Raw genomic sequence first — 23,792 nt, forward strand, 5'->3', positions numbered from 1 at the left:
CGTCTAAATGCTCCATAAATCAAGGCATTATTACGAACTGGATTTGTATCATGTTTTATGCGTCGCAGGAAAAAAAGCATGGAATTTTCTTCAAAACTGCCGGTGAAATCAATGACCTATATTTTTTTGTGCGAACTGAAAATATCACCTCAGTACAACTCACTGCTTTCGGAAATTGTTCGCGCGTACAGATTTTTGTCGGAGTGGGAGTATGATTTTTCACCATTCAATTTGCTTTTTCTCAGCTGAAACAATGCCTCCCTGACGACAGCTTGTCTAAAATTACTAAATGAAGGGAACATGTTTGGTAATGATGTTATAATTTCCCTTGTACATTAATATATTACGGGGTTTTACTGCTTACTTGAAATTTTGTAATTTTGGAGATGAAATTAATAGACATACGAAATTGAATGCCTGGAATGAAACTGAGGGTATGAAATTAAAGTTACCACTTGACTTCCTCTGTGAGTAGGACTCATGTTGGCTTTTACATGCTGGATGTTGCTCCTAGCTCGGTTATTGTGGGATATACAACATACTGTGCTCGTAACTGAGAGCAAGCGTTGTCTTCTCGCAAGATTTTAAATAATCAGAAATATTAACCAATTTAACATAACCAGGGGTAACTACTTCACTGTAACAATTCCCTTTGATTTTCAACATTGACCAGAATTTCAAGACACATAGGGCAAGCTTGTAAAGGGTGCTACAGCCACTGAAGCTTCCATGGCAATAAATTAGCGACAGTCCTATATTAGTTGAAATAAAAAAGAAATAATACAATGAATTACCTCATACAGCTATAGGCAGTTTTGAGAAAACCTCCAGCAGGTTTGGTAAGAAAATCCAGGTTGTAACCAGCAGAAATATATGTGTAAAAAATTTTAAGAATTAACAATACTTCAGAACTTCTACAATGAGAAAAGGTAAGTGGTAGTCGGCAGTGGGCATATAGTTACTTATACCATCTGATACTGGATTTAGAAAACTTAAACCATCATTCACGACTCTTCTGCTTGAAATACCCTTTCTGATTGCTTCCCCTATTCCTACTCTCCCTTAAAAAAATGCTATCAAGGCAAAGAAAAGGGTAGTAAGTAAACCAAAGCTACTGAAATATGAATTTAGACGTACTATGGCCGTTAAAATCCTCTTTCTTTAATACTTTTTTATTTTTATTTTAAATCACAATTTTTCATCTCATCTTCGGTCTTTTTACGGAGGAGAAGGGTCCGGAATACTATCCTACAGTGGGGTCATCTAAACAGCCTTTAATGTTATAAAAAAAGATTAAAGATTTCTCGAGAAAAAATCGAGTGTGTAACTGAAATCATTTGACTTTCGATTTTCGTAATTCTTGTCCTTTTTTTTAATGATCGCGATGTTCTTGATTCATTCCTTGGTTGTATTTCGCAATTCATGATTCCCAAGTGTTAAGAAAGAAATTCCTGATTCGTTCTCATTTCATTAATCCCTACGATTCATTATTAATGATTCTACTTCGGCCTCTGAAAGAAAACTGTAAGGAAGGGAAATTGCCAATGGCTATTTCAAAAGGTTTTAAGGTTGATTTTCAGGATCCCTAAGAAAAATGAGCAATAGCTGGTTAGTTTTTAAACAATATACCTTTATCATAATAAGACATCTCAGGGATGTCTTTTTCTTAGCTGCAAGCGTTTACAAATAGTACAACTCTAGTTACTGACCATTGATTGTTATTGTCATTAGTTTTCCAGCTTTTGATCTTTATATTGATTGTAAACGGATTCACTTCGCTACCCAGTGGATCAGGTAAAGTGCGTCAAAGATAAATGACTTGTCGAAAACGAATTTATAAACTGGAATCTTGTAGTAACAGAGGGCCCCACCGTTCTGTGGGACGCGCTTCGCTCTGTAGCCTCGTCTTCTCGTTTATCCTTTAAATGCCAGTAGTGACTGACACGCAACTTCTCCTTACACTTTCAATACATTATCCAGCAACCAAGAAATGAGAATAAACACACTTATCAGCTCAAGGGTGTTAACTTCATAAGTTGACTGCAGGGATGTGCGCGGCATTTAAAAAGGAGGGTCACAAATTGGAGTTTGGGAACAAGCGGGTCAGGACCTTTTCCCGCTTTTCAGCAGCAAAATGCATTTGACTTGGAGATCATTTTATAACCTGACCGTTAAATGAATGAAAATATCTTGTAAAATGAATTTGGTCACTGCCTTTTGTTGAGATGGCTAGCATGATAGATTTCTAAAACACAGCAAACAATCACAAGTGCAGTGGCTCAATGGCGGCCCTGAAATGAATGTTGAAAGAAATTGATAAACCCAGCTTTCAGACCTCAAGTTCTAGCGTTACCACTCATTTCTGAATGAAAGCTTTTAATAACAAAGTAAGGCTTCTAATCTTGAAGAAATCTTAGTTAGCCGTTACTGTTTTTTTCATTGTATATTATGTTAAACTTAGGAACCGGTCATTTTTCATCGCCTGTGTGTTTACTGTGTGTGGAAGGGGGAGGGGGAGAAGGGGATAAGTTTTTTTTTCGGAGGGGGGATGGCATGGTTTTCAAGGGAGACCCTGGGGAGATCAGTCGTCAACGACAAAATTTGAAGAAGGGACTATAGAAAATTGACTGCCAATTAACTGCCAATGAGGGGTGGGTCAGGTGTATCATAAAAATATTACAGAGCCTTATAGGGGGAACAGGAAATTTTATCTTGACACCACCAGAATTCTCCAACCCTCCCCCCCAGGTTATAAATAATGACCAGCCCCTTATGAACTGTCTATACCCTGGACAGGACATTGCCAATCAGAAAACTGGATCAAAGCCGGCTGCCGTAAAGATACTGCACGGGAGATGGTGTTACTGTTTAGTGATCGAAATCCGGGTTCTACAGTCAAGATAAGCTGGAGTCATTGGAAACCTTATCTCATCAGGTAAAGAATGCATAGGTCACCGGCCGGCAATAAGTTTATTATGTCGGTAATGGACAGAGTCTTACAACGAGTGGATATTTGGAGGAACCAAGATAGCATTGTTGTAGGAACGCTTGCCTCCCAGTGCCAGCTTTAGCTTGGTTTCGTCTTTAGGACCTGCTAAGGCCCAGTTGTTTCTTAAACGTTTCGGTAACTTAAAGGGTCTAGAGCCTTGTTTTAAATGCTAGATCTAAGGTATAGTAGAGCGGGTCTAAGCTCAGAACCCTGATCTATTCTGTTTCCTTTCTTAACTCTATTTTTGCTTGAACTCCGTGCCCACTGATATCTCGATCTTGACTGCAAATGCGGCAAAAGACAACTTTGCAGGACCGTTAACTAATTGAACTTTCGAGAAACGGGGTTGAATTGAAAGACTAAAAATAATGAAAGGAGCCAAAGAAACCGGCTAACCGTCCTTACTTTTTTCAATTCAATGATAACATAAACATGGAAATCCCCAGTGGTAAAAGAATGTCGAAACACTGTCGTCTCAATTTGACTTCTTCTACTAAATGAGGACCTCGTGACGAGGTTCGCCTCACGAAATTCTGTTCAGGGCCAGCACCGCAGCGGGGAGATGGGATAACAATATACCCCGACATGTGTGAGGGCCTGGGTAGCATTTCTCGCACTTTTAAAACACTACGTAACTTATTTTCTCAATATTTTATTCTAGCTTGGCTTGTCGCTGCGCAACTGAAGCCAAGCGTCAAAACCTTCAGTGGTTCGCTTTACAGTATTATGGAGAGTGTTGGGGAAGCAGTGAGTCTTTAAAAGAACTCTTTCCAAGGTGCATTATCGCTTTTTACTCAACTTGCATGATACGCTGGAAAGTTGGCATTTTCGACTTCAGTATACGTAACTGTTTAATCAATAAACAGAAGGGTGTACAATGTAAGGTAACCAAGTCAGTCGGTTAAATACAGTCTTTATTAATGGGGTCAATTAATGTTAATCAATATTTGTATAATTGCTCAGGTGATTGAAGAAATACGCGCGCCCTGATTGGCCGAGGATTGCGTCACATATCGCTATGATCATTTCGCGAAAGGTGATTATAACAGGGGCGCTAACTTTAAAAACGGCTGCCCTGCGCTTTTGCAAAGTTTCCGAGGAGGTAATAAACGCAATAGAAGAAAATTCAATTGCAAAAAGCACAAAATATTTTACCGAGTTTAGCAGAACACTTTTGAAAAGGAAGATATGGAGTTTTCACTGATTGAATTATATAAACTCGCCTTGTTCTTATCTCGGTTTCTGCTTTGTATACAGGTACCCCATAGATTCGGAGGACAGATGTGTTGGTGAATCTTTCAAGCCTTGCAAAGAAGAGGATCCTAAGTCAATGTGCGTTGGACGTGCATTTAGAGTTTACTTCTACGAATTCAAAAAACAGCCGGGGAAGCAAGTATCATATCAGGGAATAGCCAGTGGAGGAGGATATGGTATTTTTCTCCTTATTGTGTGAGCCTAAGGGACGCTGTAGTTTCCAAATCTTAGGTACATGACGAAGAGGAAAGGTAACCGGCAGAGTGTCTTTGGGTGTTACCCTTTCACAGAAACATACAGAGATCAAAAGGAGAGTTAGCTTTCATACCCCGAGGATAAGGACGTTTTCTACGTCGCTGCGCATAAAATTGGCTTCCATTATCACCGTAGGTCATACAAAATATTTCACAAAACGAAAAACGCAATAAACACTGATCCCTTAGATTATTCCCAATTTCTTGTTCCAGGCTGCCGGAGAGCCGTGGATGTTGCCTTTGTGATCGATACGTCCGGGAGTGTAACACAGGCTAATTTCAACAGGATTATTCAATTCCTTAAGCTGTTTGTGGATCGCTTTGACTTCCCTGACAGTGGTACAAGGTCAGTGTCAGCGAGAAAAGTTTTATGTAAATGAGCTCGAATGGGGTGGAATCTGCTCCAAAATTTCGAGTGCGCTGAAGATTTGCTTGAAAGAACCACAGATTTTTCGGAAACTGCACAAGTGATGCTTTTAAGGACACCTGAACTGGGTAAAAGTTTTCCCACGCTAAATAGGTAAGGGGAAAACCAAAACGTGAACAGTGAAAGAGATTATAAATGGCCCACGAGAGATAAGGTTTGATTCGTGTACAAACCGTGACCTAGTTGTTTCAGAGCAATACGATATTATTTGTGCACTTGAACCGAGAGGCTGCCCATCTCGAATCACGGGAGATGGCTAGTCCGTCCTGGTACTCTCTCTGGATAGTGGATAGTGCACTATACCAACTCTCCCCTCCCCCCCCCCCTCCAGGCTTCCCTGACAGTTTGACGGAACCTACCTATATCCTTGGGAGGTGAATGGCACTGTGAGAGTGCGGTGTCTTGCCGAAGAGCTCAACAAAATGACCCACACCCACGGTTTGAACCTAGAATGTTCTTTCCAAACTCTTTTTAGCGAATCAATCACCTGGCCATTGCGTCTCCGGCTCTGTTCTCACACGCTATTCATGCTAATTTTCTATTTTTGTTGAAGATTCGCCCTTTTGAGGTACGATCATCATGTGTGCATTGACCTAACTTTAGAAGACTCTGTTTTGTACTCCCTACATGGGGTCAAAAACAAGGTTGGTGAGATGCGATACACTGGAGGTTCTACACTCACGCACCTGGCTTTGAAGGAGGTGAAAGATAAGATATTTAAGGGGGCTCCCAGACATGGTGTGCCCAGGACATGTATCCTTATGACTGATGGAATAACGCACGGAGGAAGCCTGGCAGTCAAACAACCCTCTTCATATCTGAGGGTAGGTTTATCAACAATGCGAGTTCCTCTTCACATTCTATTGTAGGCTGTATTGTCACGGCTATTTATAAACTTCACGCTATTTGTCATACTGTAATAATTTAAGCATTACTCTTTGCCTCCTGAACAGTCCTTGATTTCCCTTTCGTTAGTTTCTAAATATCAGAGGTTATTTTGACAGCAAAATTTAAGTTATAATTCTGACAAGCACGTTAACTCATGCTATTTCAGATATTTTTTCATGACATACAACTAGTTCTATTTCATTCCTTTTGTCATGCAACATTATTGTAGATGTGATCAGAACAGTTATGTTATTGGCTTTCTTTAGGTCATCAACTTGATAAATAAAAGGTTTCGTTCACCACATTTTCATAACCAGCTGTAAAGGGGACTTCTGCATAGCACTTAAGCACTTGTGTGTATACGAGTCTGTCCAAGCCACATGTGTGTGACTCCATCCACACAAATTCATCTATTTCTCGTTCATGTTTTCTGTCTACAGGCCTTAGGTGTTCATATCATAGCAATTGGTGTCGGTAGCGATGTAGATTCTCGTGAGCTTGCAAACATTGCGGAAAAGAACGTGATCCTTTTGACTTCATTTGATGAGGTACTGGCAAAGGCGCACCAGACAATAGAACAGCTTGTCCGCGGAACTTGTGGGACTGGGCACTAGGTAAGTCGACACCTTGTGAATTAGTAACATGACACGATCAGAACTTTCTAAGGCCGAGGAAGAAATGTTCTCTAGGACCTCAGGGACAGATTCCTTTGGACGCACGCGTCGTTTAAAGTCAGTGGACCTCCAAATTTATCCCCAAGTGGTTTTGATTGATAAAATGTTCCTCAGAGTATTTTTTTGGGAGCCTTGTTGTCACTATTCACAAACAGGTGGAAACACCTTTCCAATAGATAGAATAAAAAAAAAAACAAACAAACAAAGACAAAATTCAATGACTTTATCTTTATAATTCCTAAAAAATAAGTCGTTCATTGTGCACTTTACAAACATGGTTTAGGTTTCAAAGATTATACAGTTGGCTATGAACGTTAGTGAACTGACCATGTCACATTGTAATTTGAGTATCTCTCTGACTTTATCTTGCAGAAGTAAAGCGCAAAGTAGGTGAACAAAGCCTGTTGGTAGCAGCTATTTAAATAACGCACACTCTGTTAATCAAAGTTGGAACAAGCTAGCTTCATTTTCAGTGCTTATAACATATCAAAATATATTGATTTCAGTTCATGTGTTTATGGCCTGATTTTTTCAGGATACTGAAGTTGTTGTGCATTTCATTAAAACTGTATGAAGACGGAATACACTGACTCAAGTAAACTTTTTGATTTGTGTTCAGTTTCGAACTTTCAAATGATGTAACTGTAACATCCAACCCTTTTCTCGAGCAAGGATTTTTTGAAAGCGGGATTTTGCTCTAAGGCTTCTTGAATCGATGTCAACAGGTCAGAGAATATCTTTGAATTGCAAATCTCAAACGAATACGCTTGAACAAATTTTCCAAAGAACAAACAGAATACAAAGTACAATCAGTCCTACTATAACATAAATCTAAGCATTGTTCAATAAGTCACTTAATCTTCAACATTTACCTTAATGTATTTGCTCATTTAAGTATCTTTTCAAGGATACTTATGGGGTTGATCAGTTATGATTCATGAGTTTCACAACTGAACCCTTAAACACCTAAGAGTGACCAGCATCTAATTTCTCCAAACAGTATCGCCTCTGAATCACACATAAAGGTCATGAGAAGAAAGGAAATGATCACCAACCTAAAGAGTTCTTGATCGCTCAACATATTCTCCTGCATTATCATGGGAAATGTATAGAGAACAGTCTGGAGTATATAAGCACTGTCGTTAGAGTGCGAAGGGTCAAGAATGCGCTAAAAATTTTATGGCTATTATGAAATTTTGTTTCAGAGTTTAGCTGTGAATATACTTGTTTTGTTCGCCAAACTCCTTTGATTTTTGTGTGGACACAATGCAGCTTCAGTTACGATAACACTACACGCCAGGCTGCCTCGGCAAAACACATACACGAAAAAAGCGCACTCAAAATAATTCTCTAAATATACAATAAAACATGGAAAACGGATTTCCCTTAAGTCCAAGATAATCGGGTTTTAATCAACTGACATTTGTCCTTTTATGCGCAGATCAACAGCAGTAGAATTCGTAAAAGTTCTCAACCTCTGCGTACTTAGCTGCCACGAATAAAAGAACTTATTTTTGTATATTTTCTTTGTACTCAGTGATGATTTGGATGACCACGAACATTGAAATACGAACTCTGTTTATATTAGGCTTAAGAGAGGCTTAAGCTCTGATAATAGTAATTAAATTGAATAAATTTACTCTTTGAGGATTCATCTTTTGAACTTTCTGCCACTTTTGCGGCTTTTACCATCAGAAAGTTAGGTTTATTATCTCTGTTCCCGACAAAGACTGATTTCAATATCACAAGGGAAAGATCACTGTAAAATTATTCTTTTCGTGTTACTGGGTATTCCTATTTGTAGTGCAAACTGGCGCGCTCGAAAGGATTAACACTTCCAAACTACTTGACAGCCAATGATCAACTATGAAACATTTCTATCACCTGACGCAACCGCCTAAAAGGATTTACAATTTGTGCTTTTCAGAAATAATTAGTTCTGTACCTCTCACTGGTTCGCTTGCAATAATAGACCAGACGTCTGTGTTGTTCCTTTTTCTGAGAGATAAAATATTAGATCGCTTGCCCTTTTTCAACTTAGAAAGAATGCAAGTAGTACTTCATTGTCGGTGTTTTAATCTCAATTGATAATTTATCTTCACTTGAAGTCCGAAGCGCACTCACGCGTGTTCACAAAGCCGTGCGAAAAAGTTGACTTTGTGAAGCCGACGCCCAGAAACATCGTATTTATCCACGTGCTATGTCCAACAAGGCAATGAAAGTTCTCTTTCGTCTCTCATATTATATACATCATTTCGCAGTTCTGCTGACCAACACTATCAAAGTTTCTAAATGACGCTCAAACATCAAATCCTCTAGAACGGTTCGCTAGTTTTGTCGTTTTCTTTTTTCGAATCATTTTATGCCCTGGCGGCTTCTTGTTTTGGTGACACGTGCGTCCGTGCTAACTGTTTTTAAATCGTGTCAGTTGTACAAATATCAAATATGTATTCTGCCGCTGAAAATTGAAAAGATTGTTAAAGATAAATCGCTGTGCACACACACCCTGCTCATTCAAATTCAGATCTCAGTACCATACAATAAAACGGCTTTTTTTATGATTTAATTAAGAACGTCTTGAGTTAAAATACGGTTGGTTAAACTTCCTTTCTGCAACCTGTTTTAATTATCGACCAGCTATTGGGTTTCTTTACTTTCTCCGTCCAAAATGTGATAAGAATCGAATCAATGAGAGACAGTAGAAGTTTCAATACGATGAATGTATATGAGAAGTACATAGCGCTATCTTAAAGTGATAACTGATCTCAATGAGGTTGACCGTAAGCCGTAAAACAGCCACAAAATTTAGCCGGTAGGCGTAAAAATTGAGAAATTTAACCGTTAGTCGAAAAAAGTCAACCGTAATAACTTTTCTTATGACTGCAACGGAAAGAAAATAACATAACCAGCTGTAAAATGGCCCAACATTTTATCCTTTAGCCGTAAGGGGGGGTTGGATGAAGGGTAAGTGGGAGGGGGGGGGGCGGTCGGGGAACTTCATATGTTACCTGGGACGGGTAACTGCCGCTTGGTTTCGAGGCCTTCCATCATAATCAAAGAATACAATTAAACAATTTAATCTCGACTTTAGATTATTGGATGAATTCGACCTCGGACACGCGATTGTTAGCGAACTGTTGTTGAGCCCTTTTATGAGGAGCAAAAATTGTACAGTCGTGATTATCGGACCAAAGTAAGCCTCTTGTGATTGGAAAGGTTTAAAAAAATGCTAACGTGTAAGTATCAAGTTTATGTCAGGAAAAGATTTTTGCAAAAACTCGTCGGATATTGCTGACGGTAAGGGTAAATTTCCCGCCAGTATAATGCACCAGTTCTACAATTCGAGGACTTTGAATTCAAAGTGTTATCGTCCTGCAGCCCAAAGGTCTTTAAAAGTGTCGTTGCGCAACTGTTTATCAGGTGTAGTATCAACATTTGTATCTTACACGTAACGTAATTTGTTATACTCAGTTATTTTCTTTGACTTGGTTGGAATAGAATGTTACATTCTCATTGAGCTCACGCCATCAATCGTTTTTAAACTGACCTTAAATGAAAGTTGTCGTAATCATTATCGAGGCCCGTGTTATGAAACTGGAAGAAAATAAAGCTATTCTTCATGTATTTCAATAAATATGCGATGTAAAGAAGTACCTGAAAAATGATATTGGCCTTAAGAAATAAATCGTTTGTCTAAATATGAAACAAATGCAGATCTAATCCTTTGATCTTCTCAAAAAAAGGGATATGTTCACTTAGATTTTGGCAATTGTTTTAAATCAGCGTCTTTTGTCACACAAAGCAACGATGCTTCAAGGACACGGCAAAAGTTAAAATAATGATAATGACAGTAGCTCAATCTTATTGCATTTGTATGCTGTGGAAAATTTGCGAAGACCACGAAAGAAATAAACCAAACGTTCTCGTATTTCATTTATTTTCTTGGAAACTTGACGAAAACTAAAATTATCTTTGAAAGAGAACTTTGAAACATATATCTAAAAACTGATTTTCAGCCAGTGGTTTTACTGACTAATGGCTTCCAAACGAAACGGCGAATCTCCCTTTGTCAGCATACAAGTCCCGAAAACGGATGCCAATTGGTATATTTTTTTTCGTTTGCACGAAATCTATGTTTACTGGTCACTAGCAAACAAATTCACAGAATCATAAAACGCGGCATGAACTTTGAGACTATCCCCTCTACATTGAAGGTAGTTTTCTTAATTTTTCCACCCATGTAAAATTTGAACTTTAGAAGGACAACTGGAAATTCTATTAAAAATAAAATTAAAAAAAAAAAAAAACAGTAAGGTTTATTAGTCAGATACAAAAGAGATACTTTCCTCAAGAACGGAAATCGTAGGGAAGTACATGCAGTGCAGGTGAAAAACATTAGCATTGTTTCAGGGTAAGTGTCGAATATGTAGCGGAGGATAAAACTCACATCCAATTTATTTCTTATTAGACGCCGGAGATGCGCCTTTTAACAGAAAGTGAATAGTTAAAGTAAATAAACCACTTTCTGTCTTTGTAAAATAAGCCGGAATTAAAAACCAATTCAAAGAAAATGGCCAATTATCTAGCAGTTTTAGTCTAATTAAATTGCGCTTTTTTTCAGGTTTAAATTGTGGGTATGACATCTTTAGAAAGCAATCAGATATCATGTTATATTTACTCTACTTTCTATTTTTTCTTTACAAATATTAATTGGACAATTTTAGACGCTTTGCGCAAAGCGCGCGGACATTTTATCAAAAAACATATTCCACGGTAAAACTTCGGTTTCATTTTTGTGCGTCATAAAATCTGTACTGAAAAGTTTCATACACCGTCTTTGAGAAAGAATAATGTGCGCTTTCAGCAAAAGGATAAGAGATGGTTTGACATGAGAAAAACTGAAGTTGTTTCATGATCAGATAAAGTTGAAATAACACATTTTGACCAGCGTAACTCTTTAACTGGATCATTACTACCTGTCTAATGATCCATCTTCTATTAAATAGCTTTGTTAAATTTACTGCTCGGGTAAAAAAGGGAATAAAGAGGAAGAGAGAGAAATTAAGAGATTTATAGAGAGCCAAAGCAACCGGTTTGTGCGTCTCAAGTTGTGTAGTTTTATGAAACTTTGGAATAAATCGAGGTATTTTGATTATCTGATGGCTTGTTTGGCACTGTGAATGACATTTCTGCTGTGCACGTTTATTAAAATGATATTAAAAAACGTGTGTTAAAACAAAGACTTTATTCTTCAGGACAGCGGCCATCTCAATTTAGACCGACTGAGAAAAGAATGAGCAAACAAATGCGAATGAGAGGAAATTTGAGTTTACATTTTCAAGGGTAAAAGCCAATTCTCTTTTGCCATCTGCTGCGGTGAAGGACGTTAGTCTAATGTAAACTTTCAACGGATCATAATCAGGTCTTTATTTATCTGGAAATATCAAATTTTATTCAAGTGTCTTTGTAGCCACTGGGAATTTGTCCTTAGTAATTGGCTTAGAATGTATCTAATTCCATCTTGGAAACAATCGTGTTTTGTTTGGCAGAGTATCTTGAGCGGTAAATTATTTTCATTGTATTCTTTTCGCTTCTATGACTGCTTGAAAAAAAACTCGTATTTTCCCTTATTTTACTTAAAACAAGAGTGAAATTTCTCAGAATTATCGAAAAATGTCAAAATGCTACAGTGATAGCGGATGTAAAAATAAAAATATATACTTTGTGCGGTAAAACGCGTTAATTTCGCCGGTAGCCATTGATTAGAAGATTCCCTTCCTGCTAAGATGTCGTATCGATATTTCTAATCAATTATACATTTATCTTGGTGATAGAAAAATATCTCTTTTATGTTTACAAAACGTGTAAAACCGCGGACATGTATAATCTAAGCACTGGCAACAATTTCCTCGTAGTGTTAGATGAACGGTGATGACAGCAGGGCAATTTAAGGTTTAAAACATTTGTACTTTACCAAAAGATAAGCACAAGGCTAGAGTTTATGCCTCCTTTATTAATATCACAGTCCCTGTTGACAGTCGGATGCAAAATTTCTAAATCAAATCACAATTAAACCTATCCTTGTGACAACGGTGTGAAAAAAAATCACTTGGCTATTATTATGAAATCTAAACTTGACGCATATAGCACTGGCAGGTGACTAGAACAATATGAACAAGACACTGGGCAATTTCCGAACGCAACTCCTAAATAAATCTGACATCGATTTCCTTGGGGTTTCTATCGGTAAAAAAAGAAAGCTATTTCATTGCTTTAAAATTTAAACCATTTCAATTCTGTGGAAGCCAATCGAAGACCCTCGCAATGAAAAAGAAAACTCTGGGGCGGCGCGTGCCACAAATTACCTATATTCACACTCGGTGCTCTAAACACATAATGCGTACCGATAATTAAATTTCGTGGTGTGATATGAGCCGTTTGTAAGAAAACAAGCAGTTTTGAATGCGGTGATACTGTAATTAAAGTTATACAATGGTGTCTTGCAACGTAGGTTGCGAAAATAAAGCCATACAACTGTAGCTCCCCCTGTCTTCGGAGAAAGTTGTTTGGAAAGTATTTGCGGACAAGAAACTTTTCCAATATGGACGATATATGGCTCCTGTTTGGACAGCACGTGTCGAACACATTATCTACAGATTCTATATACATAGATTCAACATTTCAAAGCAATGGATCGCTAATTGTTTTGATGGCGAATGAAAGTGTAAAAAAGCTGCGAAAACACTTTACCGCCCAAACAAAAGTCATTGATGAGCAGATTAAATTACAAAGATGCTAGCGATCTACACGGTCTTTCATTTGAGGCACCCACCTTTAATTAGCTTTACCAGCCAATCGCCGCTCAGGTGGGTCACGTGATTATCCTGGCAGCTGGTCTAGTCAAACTACAAGGTGCGACAGCAGTGTACAAGTCCAAAAGCCTCTTTACCATTCGTCAGAGACTATAAAACGCCACGACCTCAGAAGAGGAATTCGCCAATTTTTACTCGCCGTTTTTTGGTCCGGTGAAGACATGGAGGTCGAACAACACACCGTAGTAGGTAGGACGAAGAGAGTTTAAGTTTACTCATTCTTTCGGTATTCTATTGACAAGACTACGGAAGTTTTCCATGGAGTGAGTTTAAAAGTTTAGAGTTCTTAAAGGGTTTTACTTTTAATTAAAATCCCATTAGCTAGAATACGACACTGAGGTGTAGCTATGTTTCCGCTACAAAAATGTAGACTCCGTCTTTATTTTTTTCACTTCGGACGGCGCGTAACTGTGTAGCTCGTCTTGGTATTTCAATTACGCCTGGGGAAAGGCTTCCTCTGGTGCTATTCCATTTCCATGGAATCACAGGAAACCAAAATTATTATACCAGTGAAAAATATTTCTTTGGCTAAACTCTATTCCGCTGCCTTGTTGGAGTATTATTTTGCTCAGATAGATTTGAAATTAATCCAAAGCAAGTTCAAAGCTTCGACACTTAGGGTCTTGCGACACTCATTCAACGGTTTTGTGACTTTTTTGTTTTGACTATCGCATTATTCAGAAGAGCGAGACATGGAGCGCGAGAGCTCTTCCCCGAAGAAACAAGAATCGATTGAGCGTAAACCCGAAGTGCTGTGCAAAGTTTGCGGGGATATTTCGTCTGGAAGGCACTACGGAGTTTATACGTGCGATGGCTGTAGCGGTTTCTTCATGCGTAGCGTGCGAAGAGACATGGTCTACTCCTGTAAGGGCAACGGAAATTGTGTTGTTGACAAGAAACGACGAAATCAGTGTCAAGCTTGCCGGTTTCAGAAATGCCTCGATGTCAAGATGAACAGGTTTGGTAAGTGAGAAAGTTACTCGTAAAGTTATTTTTCGATCGCCATCAGCTCATCATCAACGCAACACGCTCACGCCCCGCAAGTGGCTCAATGGACGGCCAAGCAATTAAAACTCGCCCCGATCATAAAATTTGTTTTCGTTTTTGGCACATATCTTAAGAGAGGGGCTTAACCTAATTCCAGTGTATCATTGTCGAATAATCGACGGGCAAAACGCATTGTACGTGTTGTTTTGTAACTCATTCTATAATATATCATTAAGGTTCAAAGAAGGTGGAAAGCTTTTCTAAAAAATTTGAAGCGATGATGATTCTAGCTGATTTTGTTTGTGATGTTTTTCCTTGTAGCGTGGAATGCGCTTCATTTCCTTTCACTTTGGGAAAAAATTAAATTTTAATTTGGCGACAGAATGTTTACTTGGGAGATCCAAAACGTTAAAATTGCAGAATTTTGTCGAAAAGTTCCCAAAGTCGATTTGCAAGAATCTGTTTGATGTGTAAGTTGAATTAGGGAAGATATGTTTGATAAAGATTGAAAGCGCCCGAAGGTTTTTACCGTATTTTACAATGTTTGGTATTTCGGAATTTTCTTTAATTTGACAATGTGATAGATATTTGGTAGATGATATTTTGATACTCCGGTGGAGCCACATTGTTCCCTAAATACATTGAATTTCGAAGACAGCAATTAGTTCCAATTAATCTTTATAATAAAAAGGAAACGTCAAACTTTCCTTCCATTCTTTGCTGACAACAAATCACTGTGTATTTTCGCAAGCTGCGGTTTAAGAACCTTCGCAATTAAAGTTTATTTATTCTAAGCCAAGGCCATGTAGTTCTCTAAGAAATTAGAGTTTCCCAACGAAATGAGTAAATAAATGTGTCCTAATGAAAAGCTAGCATGATATCTCGGGCAGATTAGAAAAACAGTAAATTGTTTCAAGTGATAATCTGCGGCATTCCCGAGAAGGACATATGTCCAGCTAATGAGCACAGGTGAAAACAGGTCTTTCAAATGATTCACGAGGAAAAAAAACAGTTGGTGGTTTCCTTGAGAAGGAGATACTTTCCTTTAGTTGTAATGTATAAAGGGCGCTACATAAGCTACTAGTGCATCAGAAAATTCGCCTCTTGGCTTCTGGGAGGCGAAAAAGATTGAATGTGTTGGGATGTCGCCCTAAATCTTTTACCGCAGGTGATCACCAGATCAATTGCAAAGACATTTTGTTCCATTCATTAAAATAGACAGACCGTGTTTTTCTTTTCAAAGGAAACTCACCCGTATTCTTTGATAAACAATAAACTGAGTTCTTCAGTGAAGAAACAAATGCTCCTATTGTCTTTTCTCAATACAATTTCTCGGTTTAAAAAAACTTTGTGCAACTCGGACTTTGAAGCCTTACTTAAACTGCACAGCTTCGAAGCAAAAGCAGTGTCTTGATTCAAACTGGGTTCTCAACGAAAAGAAATTACTCTTGCCAAGCTAGAGAACCGGTGTTAACACAATTATGGTTTATTTGAAATTTAGGCAATTTAGAACCTCCACGCCGCTTGTTTTGAATAGATTAATATCGATAGTGATATACTATTGTAATATAGGGACGGACAGTGGGAACTCGATCCAAAGGTAAACAAAAACGCGTGGCGCCCTAAAAATATTGAAACGCCTTTTTTTTTTTTACGATATTCTTACTGGTGTTGCTGAAAACCCGCCCTCACTGAAAATATCCATTTTTCGCTATTAATTCGCGTTTTCGACGCCTTTAAGCTTCTTTTCGAAGAACGTAAGTTGCTTAAAGGTTCCGTATAGTATGCTATGTTTAAGAAACAGCTTTTGTGTTGTACGTGCGTTTGTAGTGAACAATGGTTTCTCGTTTTCTATGCTTCGTTCTGTACATTGTCTTGGATGAGACATTACAATTTAACTCGATTATAAACAGGTTGTTATGTCATCTGATCCTCTCGAGTTTTGATAATGTTATAAATGCACCGACTTCCCTCTAAAAAAAAGTTTCGCAAACTACTCGTCACGCTGTTGAGTTGCGTGTGAAAAGCTGCTTTCCAAGCACTCATTTGATGAAGCCCAAGATTTTTTATGAAACCACTAAATGCCAAGATAGTTTCTTCCTTTACGAAGATATGTCGCTGATGAACAACAAGCAGGAGGTCTATCCGCTGCTAGTATTTTAAAGCCACAATCAATTTGCGACAAAAAATTAGTGTTATCAGAAATTCTTACGCGTTACAAGTTTCCTTGATAGAAAACAGCGCCCTCAACTCACTTACGTTGCTTGCGAGCAAACGCATTTGTTTTAACGTTCTTTGAAATAGAAGTGTTCGTGCAGGTTGAATATTACCTTTCCTGTCTACTGAGAACTAACTAGACACGCTAGAAAACTTAACCGCTTTTCATAAAGTCGAGAAACTTAACTCTCCAAATCATAGAGCTTCTTTCAACCATGTGCAATTCAACTTCAATATTAACTGGAAATAAAAAAAATTAGGGTTTTAAAAAAGAATGCTACAGAAAGGTTTTTTTTATCCAAAATAGAACTGACACTGCATTCTAATTTTGTTCGAAATAATATGTTTAAATGCGAAAATTTTTTATTCTTTGCGTTGATGACAGATCTAGAATACATAAAGATGGGTCACAGTTTTCAACGTCAGATCTGAAAGAGTCAGACGAACGTTGCAGAAAATCAATGAAATAACTACTATTAAAAATGGCACTGAAATGACAAATAAAATAGGGTGGTTCTTTTTCCTTTTCTTATGCTGTCAGCAAGTCATAACCAGCGGAATGAATGCGGGAATGTTCTGCTTCTGGATGGTCTCTGTGGTAACAAGTCCACGGGGTGAGAAGGGCTGAAAATTAGCGAGTCATTTAAAAGATGTTTTTCTGGCTTTATCGTAATGAAAGCACTTCAAACCATGTGAAGACTCGTTAAGTAACGTGTCACTAAAACACCCGCTGTATTGTTCGAGTCATAAACAGAGAGGCCCGTGCGCCAAGTATAATGTAATTGAAAAAAAAACCTTTTGTGAATCGTTTCCTAGGTTATACTGTTAAAAGAACAGGTACGCTTCTACTAAGAGAACTTTTTATTGTTCTCATAGTTGGGTTTGAAAATGCAAGTACAATGTATGGCCATTGACAATCTTCAGTATGTTGCCAGGCCAAAGCATCAGAACTCATTCCAAACAAAAGCACCGGTTGTTCAGTCTCCTAGTTCGACAGACTTTTGTCAGCAAAAAAACGATAGAATTAGTATGACTTGAAGGCTGACAATTTTCATAATATTGAGTTATCGACGGTGTAAATGAGGCATAGGTTTCATAATATTTGTAAAAGTTCAGAACCGTTTTGTTTCTAGGATGCAAAGGTATGTCTAAGCAATGTTAACGGCTCTAAACAACACATTTTGCACTTTCCTAAAATTGATCAACAATTTACCTGATAGTTAATTTTAAGAAGATATCTTTTATTTTAAGACTGAAATATCCCATGCTGTCGCCACAAATAGTCGAATGAATATCAAACTTCTCGGTAAAAAAATTAAAAGGTTAAAGAAAAGAAAAATATAATCATGTCTCTGAAAAGGTGTTCCTTGTTATGCTTCGCATGAATAAAATATCTGCTGCCACTCTCAAACAAGATGTTACTCAAGGTGGTGCATTTTAAATATTTCATAGTTAAGGTTTCATAGCTTTTATCTATTAATACGTCTTAGGGCTGCATTGGCAAGAACAAATTTACAGATAGCTACTGCGCTCAACACGTTATCGATATACATCACAAATTTCGACGCGAAAAATGGATATTCTCTAGGAAAAGAAAAAACTCCTTGGCCGGAATCCAGTGACATGACCTTCTAAAAAATTCATTCAACGGTTATATAACTTCGATATGTAGCCTAAAACAATATCTTGTAGTTTCACTCTTTTAAATTGCATGAATAGGTATACAGTTTAACCTGAACACATTCTTCAAGAGTTCGCGGTGAAAATGTCTTTCAAGTGTAAAGCAAATACAATCAAGGCGAGCGCTAAATGAAACATGCCAACTTTTTGATTAAAACGATAAATTTGACTACAGTGAATCAAAGACTTATGCTCTTACATATTTTGAATTTAAAACATTGTATTTTCACTGTGGGAAGAAAACGTGCAGTATTGCTTGGAGGGGAATTTCTTTCAAAACTACTAAAACTATAAACTGTACTGTAATTTTGTCCTATAATCTTATCTTAATTATTGATATATGCAACCATGGATCGTAAACCTCCCAAAAGGTTTCTCGCCATATAGATTATAAAAATCCCTTTTCTCGCACTTGTTACCATGCATTCTATTTCTGTTGCCGTGCGATTGTTTAGAAAGCAGAATCACGTCCAAATTCTTTCATATTTTGCTACAAATATCAAACGAATTGTCTTATTTTGTCGTTTTCTAGCCGTGCAACAAGAAAGACAACCGAATTCCGCTCGCCTTCTCAAACCGCCCATGGGGGATGAATACGCCAGCAAACTCGTGAACAGTGACTTCCTGACGAGTCTGATTGTCGCGGAACCCTGTCGGGAAGCCGTACATCGCTTTGGGCATCAAGCGCCAGGAATTCCTTATCCATCGCAACAAGAAATCGCTACCTCGCTGTACTGCTCGACACCCGATGCCATCTGTGAATCTGCAGCGCGTTTGTTGTTTATCTCAGTAAAATGGGCGCGAAATATCCCTTCGTTTGTGAATTTGCCGTTTAGAGATCAAGTTATTTTGCTGGAGGAAGGCTGGAGGGAGTTATTTATCATGGGAGCCGTCCAGTGGAACATGCCTCTCGAGGTAGCACCTCTCCTGGCCGCGGCAGGAATGCATGTGGATAACACGCCTGCGGAAAAGATTGTCGCTACTATGGCCGATATTCGTATGCTGCAAGAAATCAGTGCGCGATTTCGAAGTCTTCAAGTTGGCGAAGCGGAGTTTGCGTGTTTGAAAGCAGTGGTTCTTTTTAAATCCGGTGAGTTGATAGAATTTAGCATCAGAGCTTTAAAAAGAATATACTGCCTTTTTTATGTTTAATTTGTCCCATTCGTCGTGGTCAAGCTGATGTGCATCTCACAAAAAACTTGAATAAATAAGAAATCATATCGTCATTTCACTAAAATCCGCATTATAAATCCCGCCCGAATAATCTCTCGTAGGAATATATTCTATAGCAGTTTTTCGAAAAAAATTATATTCACATGTCTTACGAGATGTAAACAGGACATACATTATGAAGTATTGAAGAAAAGTACTGCTTCCAAAAGTTATTATTTAAATATGGAAGTTTTTAATTTTCATGTTAAGCAAAACTTTTATTCTACTTGGTGATGGCACAAAACAGAAGAATATTAAAACCATGCTTTGTATACTGTTTTTGACACGTTTTTAAAGAAAAACAACGAAGCAAAAGGTACAATAGCTTATCATACGCCTCAGGTTCATTGAGGTCTTTATCTTGTGATGGATTGGGTTTAGAAAGCATTTACACTGAGTGCTTGTAACAGAAATGGGCGTTCTTGTTCTTAATGGTCTGACCTTTCTTAAAACCCCACTAATGATTCAAAATTAGAAGTCTTGTATTTTGAAAGTAAAATTTATTCTAGAAACGAGTAATCTATTTGGAACTCCACACGAGCACATGTTGTGTAGGTCGGAGTCGCGCGCTGCTAACCACTTAGATTAAAACGCCAAGAAGATTAGCCTCGTGTAGGGAGTTTTTTAGTTCTTCTTTATTAACTGTGCGTATCAATAACCATATCATAGAAAAATCAAAGCCGCTTAATTTACGCTAATTACAATACGCTTTGCTGCGCGCAACAAGCCTACACTGCTTCTCATTTATAATTAAAAGAACCATTTCTCTATGATTGAATTTCTTAATAAGACTGTGTGCTTCGGTTATTGAAATATGCCTAATTACGACCGTAGTGAATTTCTCGTATTAACTTTAATCAAATATGAAACTTATACTCTTTCATATTTATGATGTCGCAGAAACCCCATCTGACTTGTTATCTGCATCGAATAATTTTGCCTTTAAATATAAAACATTAAGTCAGGCGGCCTGAAATCTAGCTTTCAATTTATTTGTGACCAATTGCGAGAGTTTTATGATCTTCAGTGCAACAACGCGTGTTTTTGTGAGAAACTTGAAAACATATGAAGTTTGTTTTTTATATTTGTCAAATAGTTTAGAGTCTCGTTATTCCACTGTCGGAGTTCGAAGTCTCTTCAAAGGACTTCAAGTTGACGTGGGTTTGAGAGGATAGAGATTATAACAAAGTGCTTAATGGAACATACCGCAACAAGACAAATTGGTACTCGAATGGAGTACTCTAAGATTACCATCTACAGCCTGCAGTCCAAAATTGGGCGGCATTGTAAAGGGCAGGTATTTGATGTTTACACACCACAAGCTCTGAATAGAAAACAGTTGTTACCAGACAAGGAAAACACTGAAAAATTTAAATGCGTATAGTTTTCTATTCCTGCCCTTTCTTCTGTTGCATGCTCCTAGCATATGGAAAAACAATCGAGAAGGTATGAAATATTTTCGAACTTTCGAATATCAAAACACTTGCGAATCACTCAAAGCTTAAATAGTTCTCGATATATCAAATCTACTTTTTCGATATCACTGGGTTAGAGGAAATCCATGACGCAAAAATATCGATTTTCTTCTAAAAGTGCATGATAAAATGAATGTCTCTGTATCGATACATAATATCTAACAATGCTAAATAATGAAAGTTCTCGTCTTTAGTGTCTGTGGCTTGAAAGCAACGTGACGGATATTTTTACTCTGCGGTTTTCCTAAAAACAGGTGTTTCTTGGAGAGTAATTCAATAAAAAAATAATCTGGGATCATTTTACCACCCGTCATGCTTCGAATGTCAAGTTTTATTCGGTAATATGTCCAATTTACTGCTATTCTGACCCAACTTACCACGTTACTAAGTAAGTCACGATACAAGTCGGTAAAAATCAGTGATTTTATTAAAGCTTTTTTATGACTTATTCATTAACTTTCAATTGACACTGTTTTTGAAACGTTTTAGACACGTCTTAGGAAAGGAAAACTTTACAGGAATGCCGAAATGAAGCTGGACATAACATGATACACCCGTAAACTCGAAAAGTGGGTTGACTTCCCGTGGGTTAATCAGCTGAAGGGTAGCATGATGAGGGAAAATAAATTTGGTCTGTCCTCTTCTTCAAATCTTAAAGAGCAAGAGGAAACTCACTCCCTAAAAGTTTTGTTCACATGATTTCTTTACGTTTGTTTATCTGAAAGCTCGGTCGTCAAATGAAGGTTGACCTGTTTTCTTTACATAGGCATACGGGCAACTGAGTGAATTAACTAGGAAATTTTTTTGTTTTTACATCTCTCGTGACATTAGGCGATGTACATACAACACTATGTTCCTCGTTCCTAGATCGTTGTTGACTAAGACTAAAAAATCTCTCATGAAGTAAATAATCCTTTACATATACATGGCTAGTGTCCCACAAAGAACTTTAATTTATTAAAATTTTGTAATTGCTCTCATACACGGTACTCCTTGGGCGTTTCATTGTGTATAACGATATCAAATGTTGTGGTCAACTCAGTTTTGAGCGTCAATGAAATCAGTGGACACCGAGTAAAACATCACGTTCTATTCAAGTAGCTAGCCTATCACACAGCTTGTTAAGCCCGTCCGAAAATTCACTTACTCATTCACTATTGCACTAAAATATTACTGTGAATTGCATGAGAATTCAAGTCACGAGGACAACTTATCCGACTCGCAGGGTTAAGCCAAATATGAAAGATGCACGCCTCAAACTTGCTTTAAACCATCTGTTAACCTCCCTCTGGGTCAATGAAAGTGAATTTTTTAAAATTAACAACATATCTTGGTATACCTTCCCTCCATATGTTAAAACATCCCTTCCAGATAATCTTGCATCTCCCCCTGTCTACACTAATCTTTAACCAACCGTTCCGTCCTCGCTGACAAAAGTTTTTTCCCCCTAAAAATCAGAGCTCAGAGGACTGCGAGATCCACAGCAAGTGGAGTGCTATCAAGACCAAGCACAGATCATGCTGGGAGATTACATCAGGAGGCACTTTCCCGGTCAGCAAGTTCGCTTTGGGAAGCTTCTCTTGATGCTGCCGTCCCTGAGGATGGTGAATCCTAAAACTATTGAAGAACTGTTCTTCCGGCAAACGATCGGGAGCGTGGCTATTGAGAGCTTGCTTTGCGACATGTTCAAGTCAAGCTGAACAGGACTCGTTCATAGATCGATAACCAAAATACGAGCGCTTACGTAGAACAAAGACAACCTATACCACAATAGCTGCTCGGTCGAAGTGACTTACTTTTCGAAAGTTGTATGGTTTTTAAGATTGTATCATACTAGAGATGGCAACCTTTACAAGTCATGATTAGTGAATCGTAGCCACATTCACTTTTTCGTTTATAGAATATAAATCGGCTCTTGAAAGAACATTGACCGTAAGTTAACAAACAATTAATTAATGTAAGCTAGGAAATAAAACGCACTTTTGCGCGTTCTTCTTGTGGCAACTGAAACACAGAGAGTTGTCCATAAAGAACACATGAAGTCATTGAAGGACAACTTACGAAAATCAATGTTCTTCGATAAAGAATACAACTTTCAATTTTCAGGAGAGATAAAACCAATCTTTAATTTAGAGTAAGGACATGACTGAAGGCTTCTTTAGCAAGCTTTAAATATTCGATGATAACCGACGGTGCGCACTTGCGGAAACATTGTACAACCTCCTCTACTGAAAAATAGACTGAAACTGATGTAGATTTGTATTAAAGTGAGAAATCCTTACATTGCTTGTGCTCTAGTTGTGTTTCAGTGTTAACCATTTAACTCCCATGATAGAGCGATTGTAACCTGAGAGTCGCAGGCAATCCGTGTTTGCATGGGATTTGCTTCCCCCTTTTGATTGGTCAAAAAAATTCGCATCAATATCTCAACCTATCAAATGCAAAACCAGACCAACTGCAACTTGGTCAACCGCGTTTTCCCGCGCCTCAGGCAATTGGCTGTTTCTTTTTTTTTCGTTTCAGTTCCTGGTCTCCTTAAGTAGACTCCTTGTTCTGATTGGACGTTAGGATTACTTTTCCTTGGTTTTACGACGCTTTATCGAAAAGCTCTATGATAAGTAAATCTCCCTTAGACCTACCATATGTTTCCTAGTTTGGTGTTTCACCACGACAACAAACGTTGGTTCATAAGTTATTTTCTTCACAAGTGGATTATTTATCTTTTTCACTAGGAATCCGCTTTTGAACAAGTAAAACTTACGCTGATTTATGCGCCGAAGTGTGAAACAGCTCGTGATATTTTCCCCGGTCGTTTCTTGGCCCTTTTCAGGGTTACTGGTCTTTCGAGTTAATCTTTGAGAAT

General features: G+C 37.9%; 2 protein-coding genes across 4 annotated transcripts; both read left to right on the forward strand.

The window, feature by feature from the left end:
- Positions 1 to 797: 797 nt before the first annotated feature.
- On the forward strand, positions 798 to 7,068 carry LOC113671781 (matrilin-1). Of its 2 annotated transcripts, XM_089214583.1 has the most exons (10): positions 905 to 929; positions 1,233 to 1,253; positions 1,732 to 1,794; positions 2,797 to 2,935; positions 3,651 to 3,764; positions 4,247 to 4,419; positions 4,711 to 4,843; positions 5,478 to 5,748; positions 6,253 to 6,426; positions 6,859 to 7,068. In XM_089214583.1, the coding sequence occupies exons 1-9, from the start codon at positions 920 to 922 to the stop codon at positions 6,424 to 6,426; spliced, it is 1,098 nt and encodes a 365-aa protein (XP_089070709.1). In that variant the 5' UTR covers positions 905 to 919; the 3' UTR covers positions 6,859 to 7,068. The 2 variants fall into 2 exon arrangements, with proteins under 2 accessions (XP_027043835.2, XP_089070709.1); XM_027188034.2 differs by lacking the exon at positions 1,233 to 1,253 and having other exon boundaries at positions 798 to 929.
- A 2,594-nt stretch (positions 7,069 to 9,662) lies between these two features.
- LOC113671824 (photoreceptor-specific nuclear receptor) lies at positions 9,663 to 23,215 on the forward strand. 2 transcript variants are annotated; one of them, XM_027188083.2, is made up of 4 exons: positions 13,390 to 13,547; positions 14,040 to 14,321; positions 18,775 to 19,332; positions 22,388 to 23,215. In XM_027188083.2, exons 1-4 carry the CDS (start codon positions 13,520 to 13,522, stop codon positions 22,627 to 22,629), a joined length of 1,110 nt encoding a protein of 369 aa, XP_027043884.1. In that variant the 5' UTR covers positions 13,390 to 13,519; the 3' UTR covers positions 22,630 to 23,215. The 2 variants fall into 2 exon arrangements, with proteins under 2 accessions (XP_089070009.1, XP_027043884.1); XM_089213883.1 differs by lacking the exons at positions 13,390 to 13,547; positions 14,040 to 14,321 and adding an exon at positions 9,663 to 9,906.
- Positions 23,216 to 23,792: the final 577 nt, after the last annotated feature.

This window comes from Pocillopora damicornis, chromosome 8 (assembly GCF_964200805.1).
Source record: "Pocillopora damicornis chromosome 8, jaPocDami1.2, whole genome shotgun sequence".
Classification (NCBI taxonomy): Eukaryota; Metazoa; Cnidaria; class Anthozoa; order Scleractinia; family Pocilloporidae; genus Pocillopora; species Pocillopora damicornis.

Excerpts from the sequence above, each read along its gene's own strand:
- LOC113671781 (XM_089214583.1), top strand. Across the intron at positions 1,795-2,796 it reads TTCGCTACCCAGTGGATCAG|GACATTGCCAATCAGAAAAC; the intron begins GTAAAGTGCGTC and ends TACCCTGGACAG. Across the intron at positions 3,765-4,246 it reads TTAAAAGAACTCTTTCCAAG|GTACCCCATAGATTCGGAGG; the intron begins GTGCATTATCGC and ends CTTTGTATACAG.
- LOC113671824 (XM_027188083.2), top strand. The coding sequence starts at position 13,520 with ATGGAGGTCGAACAACACACCGTAGTAG. Across the intron at positions 13,548-14,039 it reads CGAACAACACACCGTAGTAG|AAGAGCGAGACATGGAGCGC; the intron begins GTAGGACGAAGA and ends CGCATTATTCAG. Across the intron at positions 14,322-18,774 it reads TGTCAAGATGAACAGGTTTG|CCGTGCAACAAGAAAGACAA; the intron begins GTAAGTGAGAAA and ends GTCGTTTTCTAG.